This window comes from Crinia signifera, chromosome 5, assembly GCF_055691185.1.
Source record: "Crinia signifera chromosome 5, ASM5569118v1, whole genome shotgun sequence".
NCBI lineage: Eukaryota > Metazoa > Chordata > Amphibia > Anura > Myobatrachidae > Crinia > Crinia signifera.
In genome coordinates, this window is record NC_139221.1 from 170,745,234 (window position 1) to 170,761,060 (window position 15,827).

Here is a 15,827-nt window from a genome sequence, read left to right on the forward strand (position 1 = left end):
AAGATTTTTCCAGCTAACATTCAAGTTTGTGGAGAATTAACTTTTGTAACCGAATCAACACCAGAATATAGTTACCATGCGGTTTGAATATCCTTGTTTGAAGGTGGTGAGTATCAAAGTCCCGGAAAATTACCCAGCTATAGGATTCCCAAAGTTCACACGATGAAAAGATGAAGCCGTTCTTAAGGTATGGCGATACCTAGCTAAGGCCCTTATTCTGATCGGTGCGGAAATTCCCGCATGCGGACGGACCGCCGATGTTGATCGTCTGCGCATGTGCAGAGGTCACTCTGCGCATGTGCAGGCGATTTCGCCGCACGGATTCTTTATACGCCGCACAGGGGGCGTAGAGGGGCGTGAGGGGCTACTTAGCCTCATTACCCTATGCATACGCCCCGCGTTTCATGGGCGTTCCCATGCAAACGCGGGGCGTATGCATGGTAATGAGGCCGTGACGCGTGGGTACGGGGCGGGCATCTGACATCGCCGGATGTCAGCTGCCCGCCCCCATACATGATTTCACACGGACAAGTGTCCGTGTGGTCTTGTGTTGCGGGACCTGGTGGAGCGTGCGGCCCTGCATTCGATGTTCGGCGACCATCGAATGCAGGGGCTGCTCCCAAGACGGAGGAGGCGTATCCCCGTCCAATTTCATGCGGATCGCCACATATCCGCGTACGGACGGCAGGTGGCGATCCGTATGGAAGGCGGGGATTCGCCTGCACGGTCGTGGCCGCATATTCTGATCGGGCCGCACCGATCAGAATAAGGGCCTAAGTAACTGCAGAATGTGGCTCAGTGTGGAGATCCAAGATGGAGGAATATGGACTGGTCCGGATAAAGTTGAATAAGGATTTCCAAAGATTTGTAGCTGGAGCTGGTGTGCGATGGTATACTCTCCAATGTTAGACTGCACGTTGAGCCAATAAGCAGTTTTGATTCCAGTCTAACATTGGAGAGTATACCATCTCACAACAGCTCCAGCTACAAATCTTTGGAAATCATTATTCAACTTTATCCGGACCAGTCTGTAGAGTTTTATTTTAGGGGTCATATATCTCTCTTTATCCCAATAATGGTTATTGAGATTGAAATATTATATAAAATATATTTATTATATCTTGGATTGATATAATAACATATATATTTGACATCTGCAATTATATTCTAATAGACCTTACAATACAATATGCAGAGTACTTGTCATAATTTGATTCCCCAAATATGAGAGTTCGAGACTTGTAATTTTAGCTCCAATTGGAGGATTTTATTTATAGGCAAAACAAACCATTACAGAATACATTAACACAGTAATTGATGTATATGCTATTATATATATATTTATATACGCCTCCTTGCTTATATTACATAAAACAACATTAAACAATTGACAGACAGACTGCTACAATATTGACATAAATTATACCTATACCCATAAACGAACATTCATAACTACCATATTTACTGTTAGTCTCTCACTCCAGCCCATCGCTTCGTTCCGTTCTCTCTCCTGCTCGTGTCTCACATCTCTCCTCCTGACTCACTGAATAGGTTTCTTGCTGACTGTCCGTGTGTGTCTGTGTGCGAATGTGAGTGAATGTCTACTCTATCTCTCTCCTTATATCACAAATACATGAATTGAAGTTCCCTGTTCTCATGACGTTATTGAATTTATGGATGCTAATGGTGACAGGGTCTCCTGCTTGTCTGGACGCTAGTGGTAATCTCCATTGCGAGATTTCCTGTTTCTGGTCTCTCCCTGTGCATCAATCTATTTTACACTCCTGTTGTCAAAATACACAATAGTGTCCTGTCTGTCCTGCAATGTAACTTGGATGATCTACTAGCAGTCTACATTGTCCAGAAAGGAAACCAGATGGCTGGAGTCTGGCCCATAGTGTCTATATAATATTGCTTAATTAATAAATATAAATATATCTGGGGAGGGTAACAACACTCTATCTGCTTAATAGTATGCCTTAGACATTTTGTCTCCTAAATGAATTCAGTTGCATTTGATATGTTACAAAGTGGTCATTCATATTATTTAGTAAACCCAAAAGCTATACTACGATGTCTAAACATTAAACTCTGATGTCCTAATTATTAAGCTATTCCTACTTTTATATATACACATACATAATATATGCTATGGTTAAAATCACATTACATTAATGATGGTATAAAACAATATCTATATGCCTATATGGTAACAGTCCCCCGCTTGTGACCATGAGAAATTATTTTGATTGGTCACACAGTAAATTACCATACTTGCTTCATATATATTTCCAAACTTATCTTTTTCAAACTATCCTAAACATAAATTAACCATTGGTATGAAATATCCTTCATTTAATTAACCTATTTTACCATATAATAACTAAATTTGACCAGGACAGAAGGTTTTTATATTCAGTATTCATGAGGAAAATATTTTCATTGCTACAGACAGTTATATGCCACGCCACAGCTTGCCTTGTCGATCTTGTTTGGTCGATGAGTGAGGACACTTTCCTTGTACTGTTGCTCACAGTGATTTCCTGGCTGAGGGCTGTCACTTGTGTGGGTTGCAGTTCTTGGAGACACTTTACATTTGCAGTATGGTGGACGTAGAAGTAGAATTCTTCTTCGAGGCTGTTGACTTGCTTGGCATGTTGCTTTACATGTATAGAGGGAATGTGTGTGGCCCTTGGAGTGCTGTGGTCTTGATAAATTTCTTCACCACAGTTCTGAAAAACACAGGGCCTTTGATAACCCTCATTGATGCAGTCCTTAGCGAGTTTGCTTTGTATGTCCTTTACGATTATCGCTGTGATCGTGACAAGTGTCCTTGTGCGTTCTTTAAGATTATCGCGCTGCAATCATGATAAGTGTCCATGTCTCTCTTTAACCCCAACCTCGTTGTGTTGAATAAAACAGTTTGTGACGTTGAATACAGCAGTTGAAACTTTAACCAAGTATTTTTCCTTTACTTGTTGATAAGAACATTTATCTTCAGGCATTGGCAGGTAAATGTCTGGGGTAGATTCTAAAGGATCCACTCCGTTTATACTAAATTTCCTCACTGAATAATAATTTACCATTCAGTCTCTGATCTCTTACCTACCTTCCTATATACTATGTTATCGTAAACTAAAATAACCATACACCAGCTAAATCCTATAACTAACAATAATATTTTGATTTGACATACCTATGACAACATCCTATCAATACCTATTTTGATTTAACGTATCTATGACAACATCCTATCAATACAACAAATTACCCTTATTTTGCTTCAAACAAATATTAAATATCTGTTAAGAATGGGTTTGTCTATATCGAATTTCATCCAGTGTGTGTGATATGCAGCCATGTGCATATACAATAACTACAATATTCCATCTATGCTATTATTCATTCTCTTAGACTTGGTTAAGTCTGTATTAAGAGATTGGTCCATCTCAACAACTAACAAAACGTTTTTCTTTTCCAATTTGATGTAAGGCATACCATTCTTTGTCTGATATTTAAATTAGTTTGAAGCTTTTTAAGAAGGAAGCGTATATATAATCAGCATATACTCATAAGAAGAATATGAAGAAAAAATAAAATATTTACAAGGTATATACAGTGACATAAGAATGAAGATCATATGTGTGAATTGATCGGCGATTAAAAAAATGCATGTACAAAAGGATTCTGCATACTTGGTGGTGAGAATGATGCACACTGTAAATGGCATGTGCATGTGTCACAGTGTCCTGACAAACAAACAAACAATGATTGCGGTAGTGAGGGGGTTAATGAACTTCTCCTGAAGAAGAGAAAAGGGGATTTTGTCCATGTGTCCAGAAAACAAATAATAGTTGCTGTAGTTAAACCTTTTCCTTCTCTGAAGGACTGAAGAAAGAAAAAGAAACTAATAAAAAAAAAAGTCCTTTGATTTTTGTCCATGTGACAGTTTTTGGATTCTCCTTAGATGACAAACACAAGCTGTGCAAGGTACTGGCTCTTTGCATAATTGCAGCAATAAAAGGTTTAGTAGAGGTTGTTGTTGCGACTTGGGGCTTTCTTTAAAACTTTGCGTCCATTAGTATTGAAGCTGCTGTGTAGAACTTGTAACCTAAAATTGAAACAAAAAGAAATACAATTACTATTATTGCTATTTACAAACTGGTGTGACAATGCTGCTATATCTTTTGTGCTATCTACTGGTCCAACATTGCTGGCCATGTTTTCTGGTTTGTACCATTTCTCTCCTCTATGTAAACTTTGCTGCAGGTTACATTTAATCTGGATCTTGTATCCATTTAAACATGTGGCAGTTCCTTACACCACCCAATAACTAGATTTAATCTATAAAGTAAATGAACAATACTCCCTGTTGTCATTGCCATGATGCATCTTTTCTCAATTTGCTTTTGGTGGTCCTGCGAGTTTCTTCAGTCTGGAAACTTGGAGCTTCTGAAAAATATACTTGTGGGGCGAGAAACTGGTTAGGCTGTGCCAAATATGCTTGGTATGACTCGGGACTTCATGTTTGACCAAACCTAAAATAAAATGGTTAGGACTCCAGGACATATAAACATTCTCATCCTGGTGATGCTTTTTAGCATTCCTGTACTTCTGTGTGGTGTTCACAGATTGACACTCTGCATGTGGTCTCTCTAAGAGACTGTGGACATTTGCTCCACCACTAGATGTCTCTAACTGCTGTGTGGGGGTTACAGAGATAGTGGAACCTTTTGTGTGATCATGCATGCTCAAATTCATGCCATTGCTCAGCTCAGACATATTTGTGGCTGAATACATTTGCTCATTTAATTCTGTGACAACTTTACCTACAATTGGAGTGTGTGTATACAAGGTTATTGCCAGTTCCCTTTTCCCTGAGGGCAACACAAGTTTCTTTGTCACAATAGGGACTATGAGAGTGGATTCTGCAGAATCACTCTCCTTCTCATTGTACTGATCTCCCCCCTTAATCAAAACAGTGCAGGGGATATCTCTCATTGCTCCTGCCTTATTTGCAGTAATGTGCGCTTTGAGGATAGGTACATTGTGCACAGTATTACGTTCTCTCTCTATTACAGGGCCCTTATTAGCATCTGTGACCATTTCAGACTTTGTAGTCTGTTTGTGAATGAGCACCTCATGCTATGGTTAAAATCACATTACATTAATGATGGTATAAAACAATATCTATATGCCTATATGGTAACAAGTCCATATTCCTCCATCTTGGATCTCCACACTGAGCCACATTCTGCAGTTACTAAACTAGGTATCGCCATACCTTAAGAACAGCTGCATCTTTTTATCGTGTGAACTTTGGGAATCCTATAACTGGGTAATTTTCCGGGACTTTGATACTCACCACCTTCAAACAAGGATATTCATACCGCATGGTAACTATATTCTGGTGTTGATTCGGTTACAAAAGTTAATTCTCCACAAACTTGAATGTTAGCTGAAAAAATCTTAATGATCCCTTTTTAATATCTTTGATTTTATATCAATTGAGAATTCTCATGTTTATTGTATTATGTGTGCTATTTTTATTCATTTTTTTATTCATTGAATATACATTATAATAAATTCTTTTCAGGAAAACCTCAGCGCTGTATCATAGCTTTTTCTTTTTCTCCAGTGAGTGAAGAGACAAGAGCCAGGACATCCTGCTGTGCACTTTTTTTTTATTAAAAAAATACTTCTCGTCAGTAGAAACAAAGTGTTGGTATGCTATACTGCTGCATACCCGGCCAACTTCGACCACTGCTCACCCTTTTATATCTTTCAAAGGTTTAGTACATAGCCCTATTAGCATGTTATAAAAGGTAGTTAACATGCTTTAATGACATATAATAAATGGACAATTATGTTGAAACTTTTCAATACAGATGGAGCGCCCCTCATTTAGCACCAGACCTCTCCAGATTCCCTCTGCTGTCGGAGAGGCACTCCATCTGACGAAGTGCGAGTGTCTCACATGCACGTGTATCCCCGTCTCTCAGTGGCAGGGAGCGGATCTCCTGACCGTCTCCGCTTCAGGGAGATGGGCAAGGTTTGGGGGGCTGTGGGCACCGATGGGGAGGTGGTGAAAGGCGGTGGGGGGCTATGACGGAATGGGGCATGCTAGAAAATGCCCCTACATCATTCCATCCATTGGGGCATAGCAAAAGCGATGCATGACTCCACACATTGCTATCGTGGAGAACACTGGCTCTGATTTCTGATAAGTGCTGTGTGCTGAGCAATCTGAGCATTCTGAGTGATTTAACATCAATCAGAATGCTCATCACTACATGTGTTGGCCCCATTACAGTTAGGGGGGAGGGTAAGGGTAAAGGTTACAGTGCTTACCAAAAGATTGACAGTTGTTTTGCCGCTGTCTGCATTTTCGCCATTTGCGTTCTGAGTATCAGGCTTTCATACCCAACCCTATTAACATTCTTAGTTAAACAACAGTTTAGATTTAAAATGCTGTGATGTCTTTTCTGTCAAGGTGACCAAATTATATATAATTTATATATACTGTAACTCTGTTGCAGAATGAATGTAGAGACCAGATTATCACCTTCAATATGTTGAACTATCGTGCATGTAAAATCCTTTGGAAATCGTGTGTGGAACATCATACTTTTTTTCAGACAAAGAGATCACTACCTCATGAAAATAAATTGTCTAATTACTGGACTCTGGGTACAATAAGCCATGCCAAGTAAGTATGTTCTTTCTCCTGTTAAACTTTATTTTATATTTTTAATTCAAATGTAAAGTGTACTGGGAGAAAAGTGTTATATAAATAACATGTGACTGGTGATATAGGGTGCAGTGGAATTACAGAGGGCCTTGCATTTGAGTGAGGAGTTTGAAGAGGATTCCATAGGGAATTGGAGCCAGGGTGGAGTCATGGGTGACCCCCAAGCACTGAGTTAGGGCACATGGGAAATAATGCTGTTGTCAATAGTGATAGAGATTGGTGGGTGGATACACTGTTAGGAAGGAAGATGGGGAGTTTATATTTTTCCATGCTAGCTTCAGAGAGTGTTCAGACATCTAGGATGATATGGTGGAGGGTCAGCTGGATACCTGAGAGAGGACAGAATGAGAGTAGTCAAGTGAAGAGAGGTATAGTTGTGTGTAATGAGCATATAGGGGGTATTGGAGGCCAGGTGATTTAAGGATTCCTCCTAGGGAAGAAGTATACAGGGAGAAGAGCAGCATCCAAAGATGGAATCCTGTGGAATGCCAACAGGAAGGATGACAGGGAGGTGGAGCTCAGACATTGAAGGAGCTTCTGGTGAGGTAGGTGAACTAGAATTAGGGCCTGTGGGTAGAAAGAATGACACATTCATGGTCATTTGGTGTAATATAAGCATGGATGTATGTACATGGGTGATTATAGAATTGCTCAGATGACTTTTGGCTGATTGTGGTAAATTGACTAATATGGGAGTTCTATTGAAGGTGGGATGTTGCCCATAGCAACCAATCAGATTCTATCTATCTATTATCTTCTAGAAGGTGCTAAATAAATAAGAAGTAGAAAATGATTGGTTTCTATGGGCAACATCCCATCTTCAACAGAACTCCCATCTTAGTAAATTTGTCTCTTTGGATTTATCACTAAGTAGATTCTACCCACGGATTCACTCGTGTATTTTATAGTTAATGCAATTCCCATTGTTACTGTATAGCCTCCATGTGACCAATATTTGTTATTTTGGCTTATTATTTGGAGTGCAAACATAAAGGGGATGTGTTTAGCATGCTGGCAGTCAGAATTTAGTCCTCTGCATCATGACCGATGAATACAAAACTGGAGGTGCTGATTCCCAAATCTCGACAGCCGCTATCCTGGTCATAAGTAGACCGTGATCTTTTATTTTTACGCTGTGGGGTTGGGGTTGTTTTTTTACATGGGGGGGGACTTAGAGGGTAAGTATACTGTACTAATCCAACCCCCTTCCGAGATTCAATTCCCTGGAATGCTGTCTGGGAGGTCTCGTGTACAGATGTGACCACATATATCTAGTACTTGTTGCACCATGCCATGACCCATATATGCCTTGATACATTAGAACAGAAAAGTTGCTCACTGTTACCAAGTCACACAAAGCTCAAGCATTATGGGGGTTATTCTGGTCTGTTTGCAAGAACCGTCTGTTCGCAAGGGGACTGATGTTTTGTGCATGTGCATGCATCCACGTCGAACACACTGTTCTCTGGGTGCATGCACCCAAGGCTGCATACAGGAGGCGTGGGCCGGCGGCAGATAGTTACACCCATGGGATCGCCCAGCATTTCTTGAGAACTCCCATGAAAACGCTGGGTATTCCCGTGGACGTCGCCCAGTGACGTGGTGTGGGCAGATGACATCAGCAGATGTCAGCTGCCCGCCCACTTCCTTCTGAATGCCCACGCACATCTAAAGTTACCTCAGAGTAACCTTAGATGTGTATGACTGTGAGTGCCTTCCACATCATTCGATGGTCGTCGACCATCGAATGATGTGGGTGTTCTCCACAGCCTGTGAATGGATGTTAATGTTAAACATCAACTCGCAGCCCCCCCTCGCTGCCACACTGCAAGGGGCGGGTGGCACGGCATTCGCAGGGTGGCATCTGGTGGACTCACAAGGCTGCAAATTTACACTTTCCATGTGTACTGTGACTTGTAGCACAAAGAGGATGTGTTTCGTTGAAAAATAGTGATTGATAGCAAATCCAGGCACAAAGGGGGAAATTTACTAATATGGAAAACTTAAAAATTTGTATTTGTATTCTTACTACGACTGCATACGGCTGTTTCAGCCGTATGCAAAGTCGTGTTCCGGAGGGGAATTTACAAAGCAGTCATATACGACTGCTTTGTAACCCTCCGATGTCATAGTAATTTGTATTAACGGCCGTATATACAGCCGCTAATACGAATTCCTACAGGCAGTCTGCATGGATCAGTCAGATCCATGCAGGCTGCAAGGTGTAAATTTTTTTTTAAAAATAAATACATTTTTTTTAAAAAAACAACATGGGGTCCCCCCCACAGCTGTAACCAGCACCAGGCTGAAAGGGCCGGGGCTGGTAATAAAAAATCAGGATACCCGACAAATAGGGGTTCTCCGATTTTTTACAACCAGCTCCAGGTCCGGGGCTGGTTCCCAAAATACGAGGAGACAAAATGACTAGGGGTCCCCCGTATTTTAAGAACCAGCCCCAGGCCAAACCAGCCAGCAGGGTAATGTCACATCCGGGGGACACTTATTATATAAGTTCCCCTTGCCAAAACATCACCCTACTGACCAGTCAGCCTGGCCAGGGGCCCTGGGGGAGCCCCCCCCCCCCCCCTCCAGGACTTACCTGACCAGGCTGAAGCTTGGTGCTGTTCCCGGTGGCCCTGGAGCGGTGGCCACCAGGCTGATTGAGTGTAAAAAAATAGAATAAAAAACTATTGTTTTTAACTGTGGAACTATGAGTCCCAGCAAGCCTCCCCCGCAAGCTGGGACTTGGAGAACCACAAGTCCCAGCCTGCGGGGCATTAAAGGGCCCTCTGGCACTTGTAGTTACACAGTAAAAAAATTGTGAAATAAACACACACTGACACACAATAAAAATAAAACTTTAATACATCCAAAGCCCATACATCCCAGCTTGCGGGGGAGGCTTGCTGGGACTCATAGTTCCACAGCCAAAAACAATAGTTTTTTATTCTATTTTTTTACACTCAATCAGCCCGGTCGCCACCGCTCCAGGGCCACCGGGGACAGCACCAGGCTTCAGCCTGGTCAGGTAAGTCCTGGAGGGGGGGGGGACCCCTTTATTGGGGGGGTCCCCACTCCCCCAGGGACCCTGGCCAGGCTGACTGGTCAGTAAGGTGATATTTTGGCTGCGGGAACTTATATAATAAGTGTTCACCGGCTGGGACATTACCCTGCTGGCTGGTTTGGCCTGGGGCTGGTACTTAAAATACGGGGACCCCTAGTCATTTTGTCCCCCATATTTTGGGAACCAGCCTCGGACCTGGAGCCTGGGGCTTGTTGTAAAAAATCGGGGAACTCCTACTTGCCGGGTTTCCTGATTTTTTATTACCGGCCCCAGCTCCTTCAGCCTGGTGCTGGTTACAGCTTTGGGGGGGACCCCATGCTGATTTTTTTTATTTATTTATTTAATTTTATATGTTTTAATCACTAAAGCCTGCACGGATCTGATTGATTAAAGCCAAATACGACAGGAAAATAAAGTGTATTTTCCTGCCGTATATTCGCGGCCGTTTCACGACAATTAGCAGCTGTATTTTCAATATGGCTGCTTTGTAAATCAGGATTTACCATTCTTTTGAATAGTGATTCCTGTCGTATTCTAACGATGGTGTATGCATTCGTATTTGTAAATACAATTACGAATGTCCCATCAATATGAATACGAATATTTGTATTTTTGGCATAGTAAATGCCAAAAATATGAATACACCCAAAAAAAATAGTATTTTCCTAGGAAAATACGATTTTTTTCTACGAATTCATATTAGTAAATGTCCCCCAAAGTGTATCGAAGCAACAGCGTAACAAGGATAGATTTAGTCCAAAAAGCACATCCAAAAAATACAGGCTCACAGCTTATACTTATCCATAAAGAAATCCCAAAACACCTTGGGCCTTCAGTGCCTAAAGTGTTTGATTATATTAATGTGACAGGAGCCCCTTGAACTATTAGATACCAGCGTAACTGGATCGGACGACGGCTGTACACTTGGGAGTCTTCACGGCCCTTTCTGCTGATGAGGACGCACCTGTGGCAGGGGATGGAACACCCGGGAGAGAACCCACCAAACAAAAAAAACACAAAACAACCACAGCTGGCAGCAACTGATATTTATTAAATGGGAAAATAATGCACAGTTGCTGCGCTTTTCTCAATGAAAAATAATAACATCACACTTACAGTAATGACTGCACAAATGAATGAATAAATATCCCTGTAAAACAAACTAGGAACCAATGACCACCTCAGTCTGTATCAAAGGTCAGACTGCCTTGGTCATGAGCAATTCTACCTACGGTACCGTAACACTAACTTGTACCCTAAATGGCAATTGGGCCTCAAGTAACAATCAGCACAAACGACACAGTAAAACAAAGACAAAACAAATCACTTCACAAATTGTCATTGTAGTGAAAGAACACTATACTACTTCCATGAAAGTGTCCACAAGATGGCGTCATGCACTCTTATATGGGCAGATTACCCTACAGTCCAGGATAAGGATACTGTCCCGGAGTCTAACTAAAGGTCCCACGGCGGTAACTCCTCAGGATAACTGGTAGGCCTACCTTAGTGTGCACACTATCAGGGAAGGCTTGGTACAGATTAACAATCCCTTAACAGGGTACAGGCGAATTCCCGTTTCCTGGGGCAATTCCCTGCTAGGTGGGCCACAAGCGACTGCAAGGGATGGCCCTGCTGCAGCGATACTCTTGGCAATGGGGGTGGTAACCCAGCAAGGGCTGGTAGGGGCAATGGGGTCAAAGTGGTACTCCTTTCCAATTGCAAAATGGGGGGAACACAGGTGACCCTGGTGGCCCGGGGTTGGAAGGGGCACTGGAGGCCAGTTACACTTTGGGGTAAATGCGGCTAGGGGTGGCAGAGACACTGGGTGACCAGGGCAGAGAGTCAAATACCTGTGGGGCTGCTGCCGCTGCCGGCTCCTGCCAGTCACGATCCTCTGCTGGGCTGTCAATCACCCTGGAAGGGCAGTGGTGTTCCTGAAGTCCGATGGGTCCCTTCCTCTGCAGGGGGGCACGCTAGTGTGGGCGCTGCATTAGCAGCGTTGCCACACTCAGCCGCGCCGCACTCGCCCTGCACTGGTCCCTCTGCAGGATCCGCTGTGGTCCCCCGCGCTGCTGCCTGATGTCTCCCTTCCCTGGGCGGGCGTCATCCGCCGGCGTCTTCCTCCTTCTGAGGCGCCCGCTGTCAATCACCGTTGTGCAAGCGGCGGTGACGGGCGGTGCACTGTGCGGGTCCCTCTCGCTTTCTCACGCGCCTGCCGGGACACACTCTGCTGGGCTGCTTCAGTCTTCAGTGCCCGGTTCAGCTGCTTCCGCCCTCCTCGGCTCCCGGGATGCTGGCGGCAGGCTTCACCCCGCTCCGGACACCTCACAGCTTCTTCTCTCTTCACGGGTCTCTTCAGTGAACGCCCGCTGCGCACCACTCTGCAAGCAGGTCAGTCTTCACCCACTTCTTCCTTCCGCACGCTGGGTCCTTCTTCCTCTTCTTCAGCGCCCCACGTGCGCCCACCTCAGCCTTAAATTACCTTCTCCTCACCCCTGACCTCCCTTTCCGCACCACTGGGCTAGCCAATCCCTGCGAGGCCAGACTCCCTTCACGTGCAAGGGAGCTGGGTGCACATTGGGGTTTAGATTAACCCTTCCTGTACCTGCCAGGGGAGAAGGGTTATACAGGTAGCCTATGCCACCAGTGTCAATCTCCCTATAGGTTGGTGGGTGCAGGGCTACAAACAGGGCACTGCTACAGTGGGGTGCCACATTAACAGATAAACAGAATACAGCAGTGGAAAAGTACATACAGTTCTCACAGAATGGCACACAGACTACAACAGAGCAGTAACTTGTTGACATAATAGCAGTCAAAAACCAAAACAGTGTCTCAATAAAGACCCCTTACACTTGTTCAACTTATTGTTCAACAATTTGGACCTGATTGACTCGAGATTTATCCTATGTGCAGGAGGATCAATCTCTTTCAATCTCTTGGTTATACCCAATGGCACAGGATTGTGGATTGTGTCCTACACATCAGGCACATAAGATTTTGTCAGACAGGCACATCAGATTTTGTCAGATAAATTGACTCAATCCACCTGAATTGGGTCAAATCTCACAAAATCTCACAAGTGTAAGGGGCCCTTACATTCACACAGTGGTAGATGAAACTGATCTGTCACCTGAAAGGTTCATAGTGCAACACTTCTATTTATTACCTTGAGAGAGAGAGAGACTTGACAATACCGTATAACCTATACCAATATATGTGTGTACCATTACCAAACCTCTGTCTCCTCCACTTCTGGATCTTAACTGAGACACTCCAACCTGGGAAAAGGAATAACAATTAAGAGAGAGAGAGAGTCCATGTTTGTGATGGCCTCGATATTTTCCAGATCTAGTCGTTACTTGTCCTCCTAAAATAGGCACTTGTGATTTGGTTCTGACAACTCGACTTTCTCCTCGTTTCCACTTTCTTTTGGATCAACAGCCCTGTTGCAGTGAGAGGTGTGTACCCAGGTATCCCTCTCAGCGACTTTATCGTAAGTGGCACTGGTCAGTAATACCTGATATGGTCCTTCCCAACTATCAACAAGACAACTGGAAGGGGAAAGGGGCAGTATGTCACGGTAGTGGTGCACCACTACCGTGACATACTGCCCCTTTCCCCTTCCAGTTATCTCTAACCTTTGTCCCAGTGGTAGCACACCCCCTAGCATTACGCAAAAGATTCATGCATACAGCTAATGGGGGGTCTCTCTTAATTACGCTGTAAGAATTGAGATATTCATCCTGTGCGGTTTGACCCACCCACATTTCCTATCAACAAGACAACCTGATCGTAAGAATTTTCTGATCATCACAAAATCACCAGGTTCATTATCAAGACAATTACTCCGTGGCATTTCAGGGGCTTACCGTTTTAGACCTATCTGCTGTAGCCTCAGTTGTTTCGATAGATTTAGCTTTCATTCAGGTCCCATCGCAAAATTTTGGTGGATTCCAGTTTCTCATCTGATTTAGTAGCACACACACTTTCATGGTTATAAGACAAATGGGTAAGCTTGTCCCTGATAAATTATTTAGGATAGTTCATTGTAACTTCAGAATATTTGACAGTGTTTATATAATTGTAAATTCTCATCTCCTCTGGAAACCTCTCCAATATATAATTGTTGTAGTAATAGAGTATAAGTTCACTTTTACTACAACAATTATATATTGGAGAGGTCTCTTGGTTGCAAGGATCAATAGTTTTTGTGCCAACTTGGCAGGCTCAACAATCGCAAACTATTCATACAAGTTCTATTTTCAAAGTTTCCCTCATATATTTACAGTATATGCTTTTTTGTTCTTAGGAGATCATTTTAATAAAAAAATAAACTCTTATCAATTCTTTGGTAATGATACTTCATTAATTGCATGATTGCTAAAATAATGATCATTTATTTTTTTATGATGATTGTTTTAGGTCTGCTAGTAGTCAGCTTTGCAGAAAAGTAATTGGTGGCATGGTTTGGAACACAGATTTACGAAGATCTATGTCAGCAGATAACCTTGAAACAAAAAGCCTTCCTTCTCGATCTCCTCCTATTACACCAAATTGGTAAGTAAACTACTTTACTTACGCTAAATGTTAAGTACTCTTATCACCTTACATTTTAAAATCTATCAAGAAAGAGCAATAAAAAAACACCTGTTGTTATTATTGTATGATTTGTGATTTGTAGTTTGCTATGGCATTCTTTCAAAATTTCTGCTATAACAACATGTTTTGCAGAGCAAGTACACTATGACTGTTATACAATTAGCAGCTTTAAACAACAGCTGAAAATTAGCATGCAGGGGGATATCTTGTTATATATATATATATATATATATATATATATATATATATATATATATATATATATATATAATAGCCTAGATACTGGCACTTACAGGGGATTTGTTTTAAGCTGCCTCAGAAAGGTGAAACCAGGGGCGGATTGGGGACTAAAAGTGGCCCTGGAAAATTTCTGAAAGTGGCCTCATGTGGGCGGCAACAAATCAATAAAGGGCGGAGCCAACATAACAGTAGTTGGGGTTATTACATCACTATACTTAGATACATTGTTGACAGGCAAAACTAATGCCACACACCGTAATGTTCATCACACAACATGTCAGGGCTTTACAAATTATCGTAAAATAGGGACAACAGGGATAGTGCGCGCCGCAGTTGTGGGCCCAGGTTCAACAATATGGTTTGGGCCCCCCCAAACACACACAAAAAACCCACATTGTGGCTTTTTGCTTTGTTTACTTCAAATTTAAAGCCCATTACACACTGTAGTGCCCATTACACATTCACACACTGTAATGCCCATTACACATTCACACACGTGATGCCCATTGCACATTATACCGCACACCGTAGTGTCCATTCCATATGATGCCGCACACCATAATGCCCATGACATATTATGCTGCACACAGTAATGCCCATTACACATTGTTACACACTGTAATGCAAATTAAACATTATACCGCACACCGTAGTGTCCATTCCATATTATGCAGCACACCATAATGCCTATGACATATTATGGTACACACCATAATGCCCATTATACATTAGCCCTCTGACGAAGTACGGTGTACGAAACGCGTTCGGACATGGCCTGGCGTTTGCTGTCTTGCCCGCTGACCACGAGTGTAACCGCTCCAACCTTTCTGTGTGGATACACAGATTCTCATGCTGTAAAAGTGCGGTGGTTTAACCACCCACTCTGGTACGTTACACGATATTTGTTATATATATATATATATATATATATATATATATATATATATATATATATATATATATATATAGACAGTAGTACTACAAGTACACAGTTACACATGGCAGAATCGGTTATTATCACTGTTACACAGCTGACTGTCCTTGCTGGGGTGATCCCACCATAAGCAGAGAGGAGGACAGATTACACAGCAGCACTGAGGGAGACAGGCCCCAGCAGACAGCCCCAGCGAAAAATTCAGTTCAAGCCCCAGCAGCAGCACCAACACA

At 42.6% G+C, this 15,827-nt stretch overlaps 1 protein-coding gene across 5 annotated transcripts in view; it reads left to right on the top strand.

The window, feature by feature from the left end:
* PTPN3 (protein tyrosine phosphatase non-receptor type 3) overlaps positions 1-15,827 on the top strand; it is a 524,536-nt gene that overhangs the window by 280,302 nt on the left and 228,407 nt on the right. For 4 of the 5 annotated variants that reach the window (XM_083188292.1, XM_083188290.1, XM_083188294.1 and 1 more), the window contains 2 exons: positions 6,540-6,709; positions 14,244-14,378. In XM_083188292.1, the coding sequence (XP_083044418.1) occupies positions 6,540-6,709; positions 14,244-14,378 (305 nt within the window). The remainder of the gene's footprint in view (positions 1-6,539; positions 6,710-14,243; positions 14,379-15,827) is intronic. The other variant, XM_083188291.1, reaches the window with a different exon arrangement.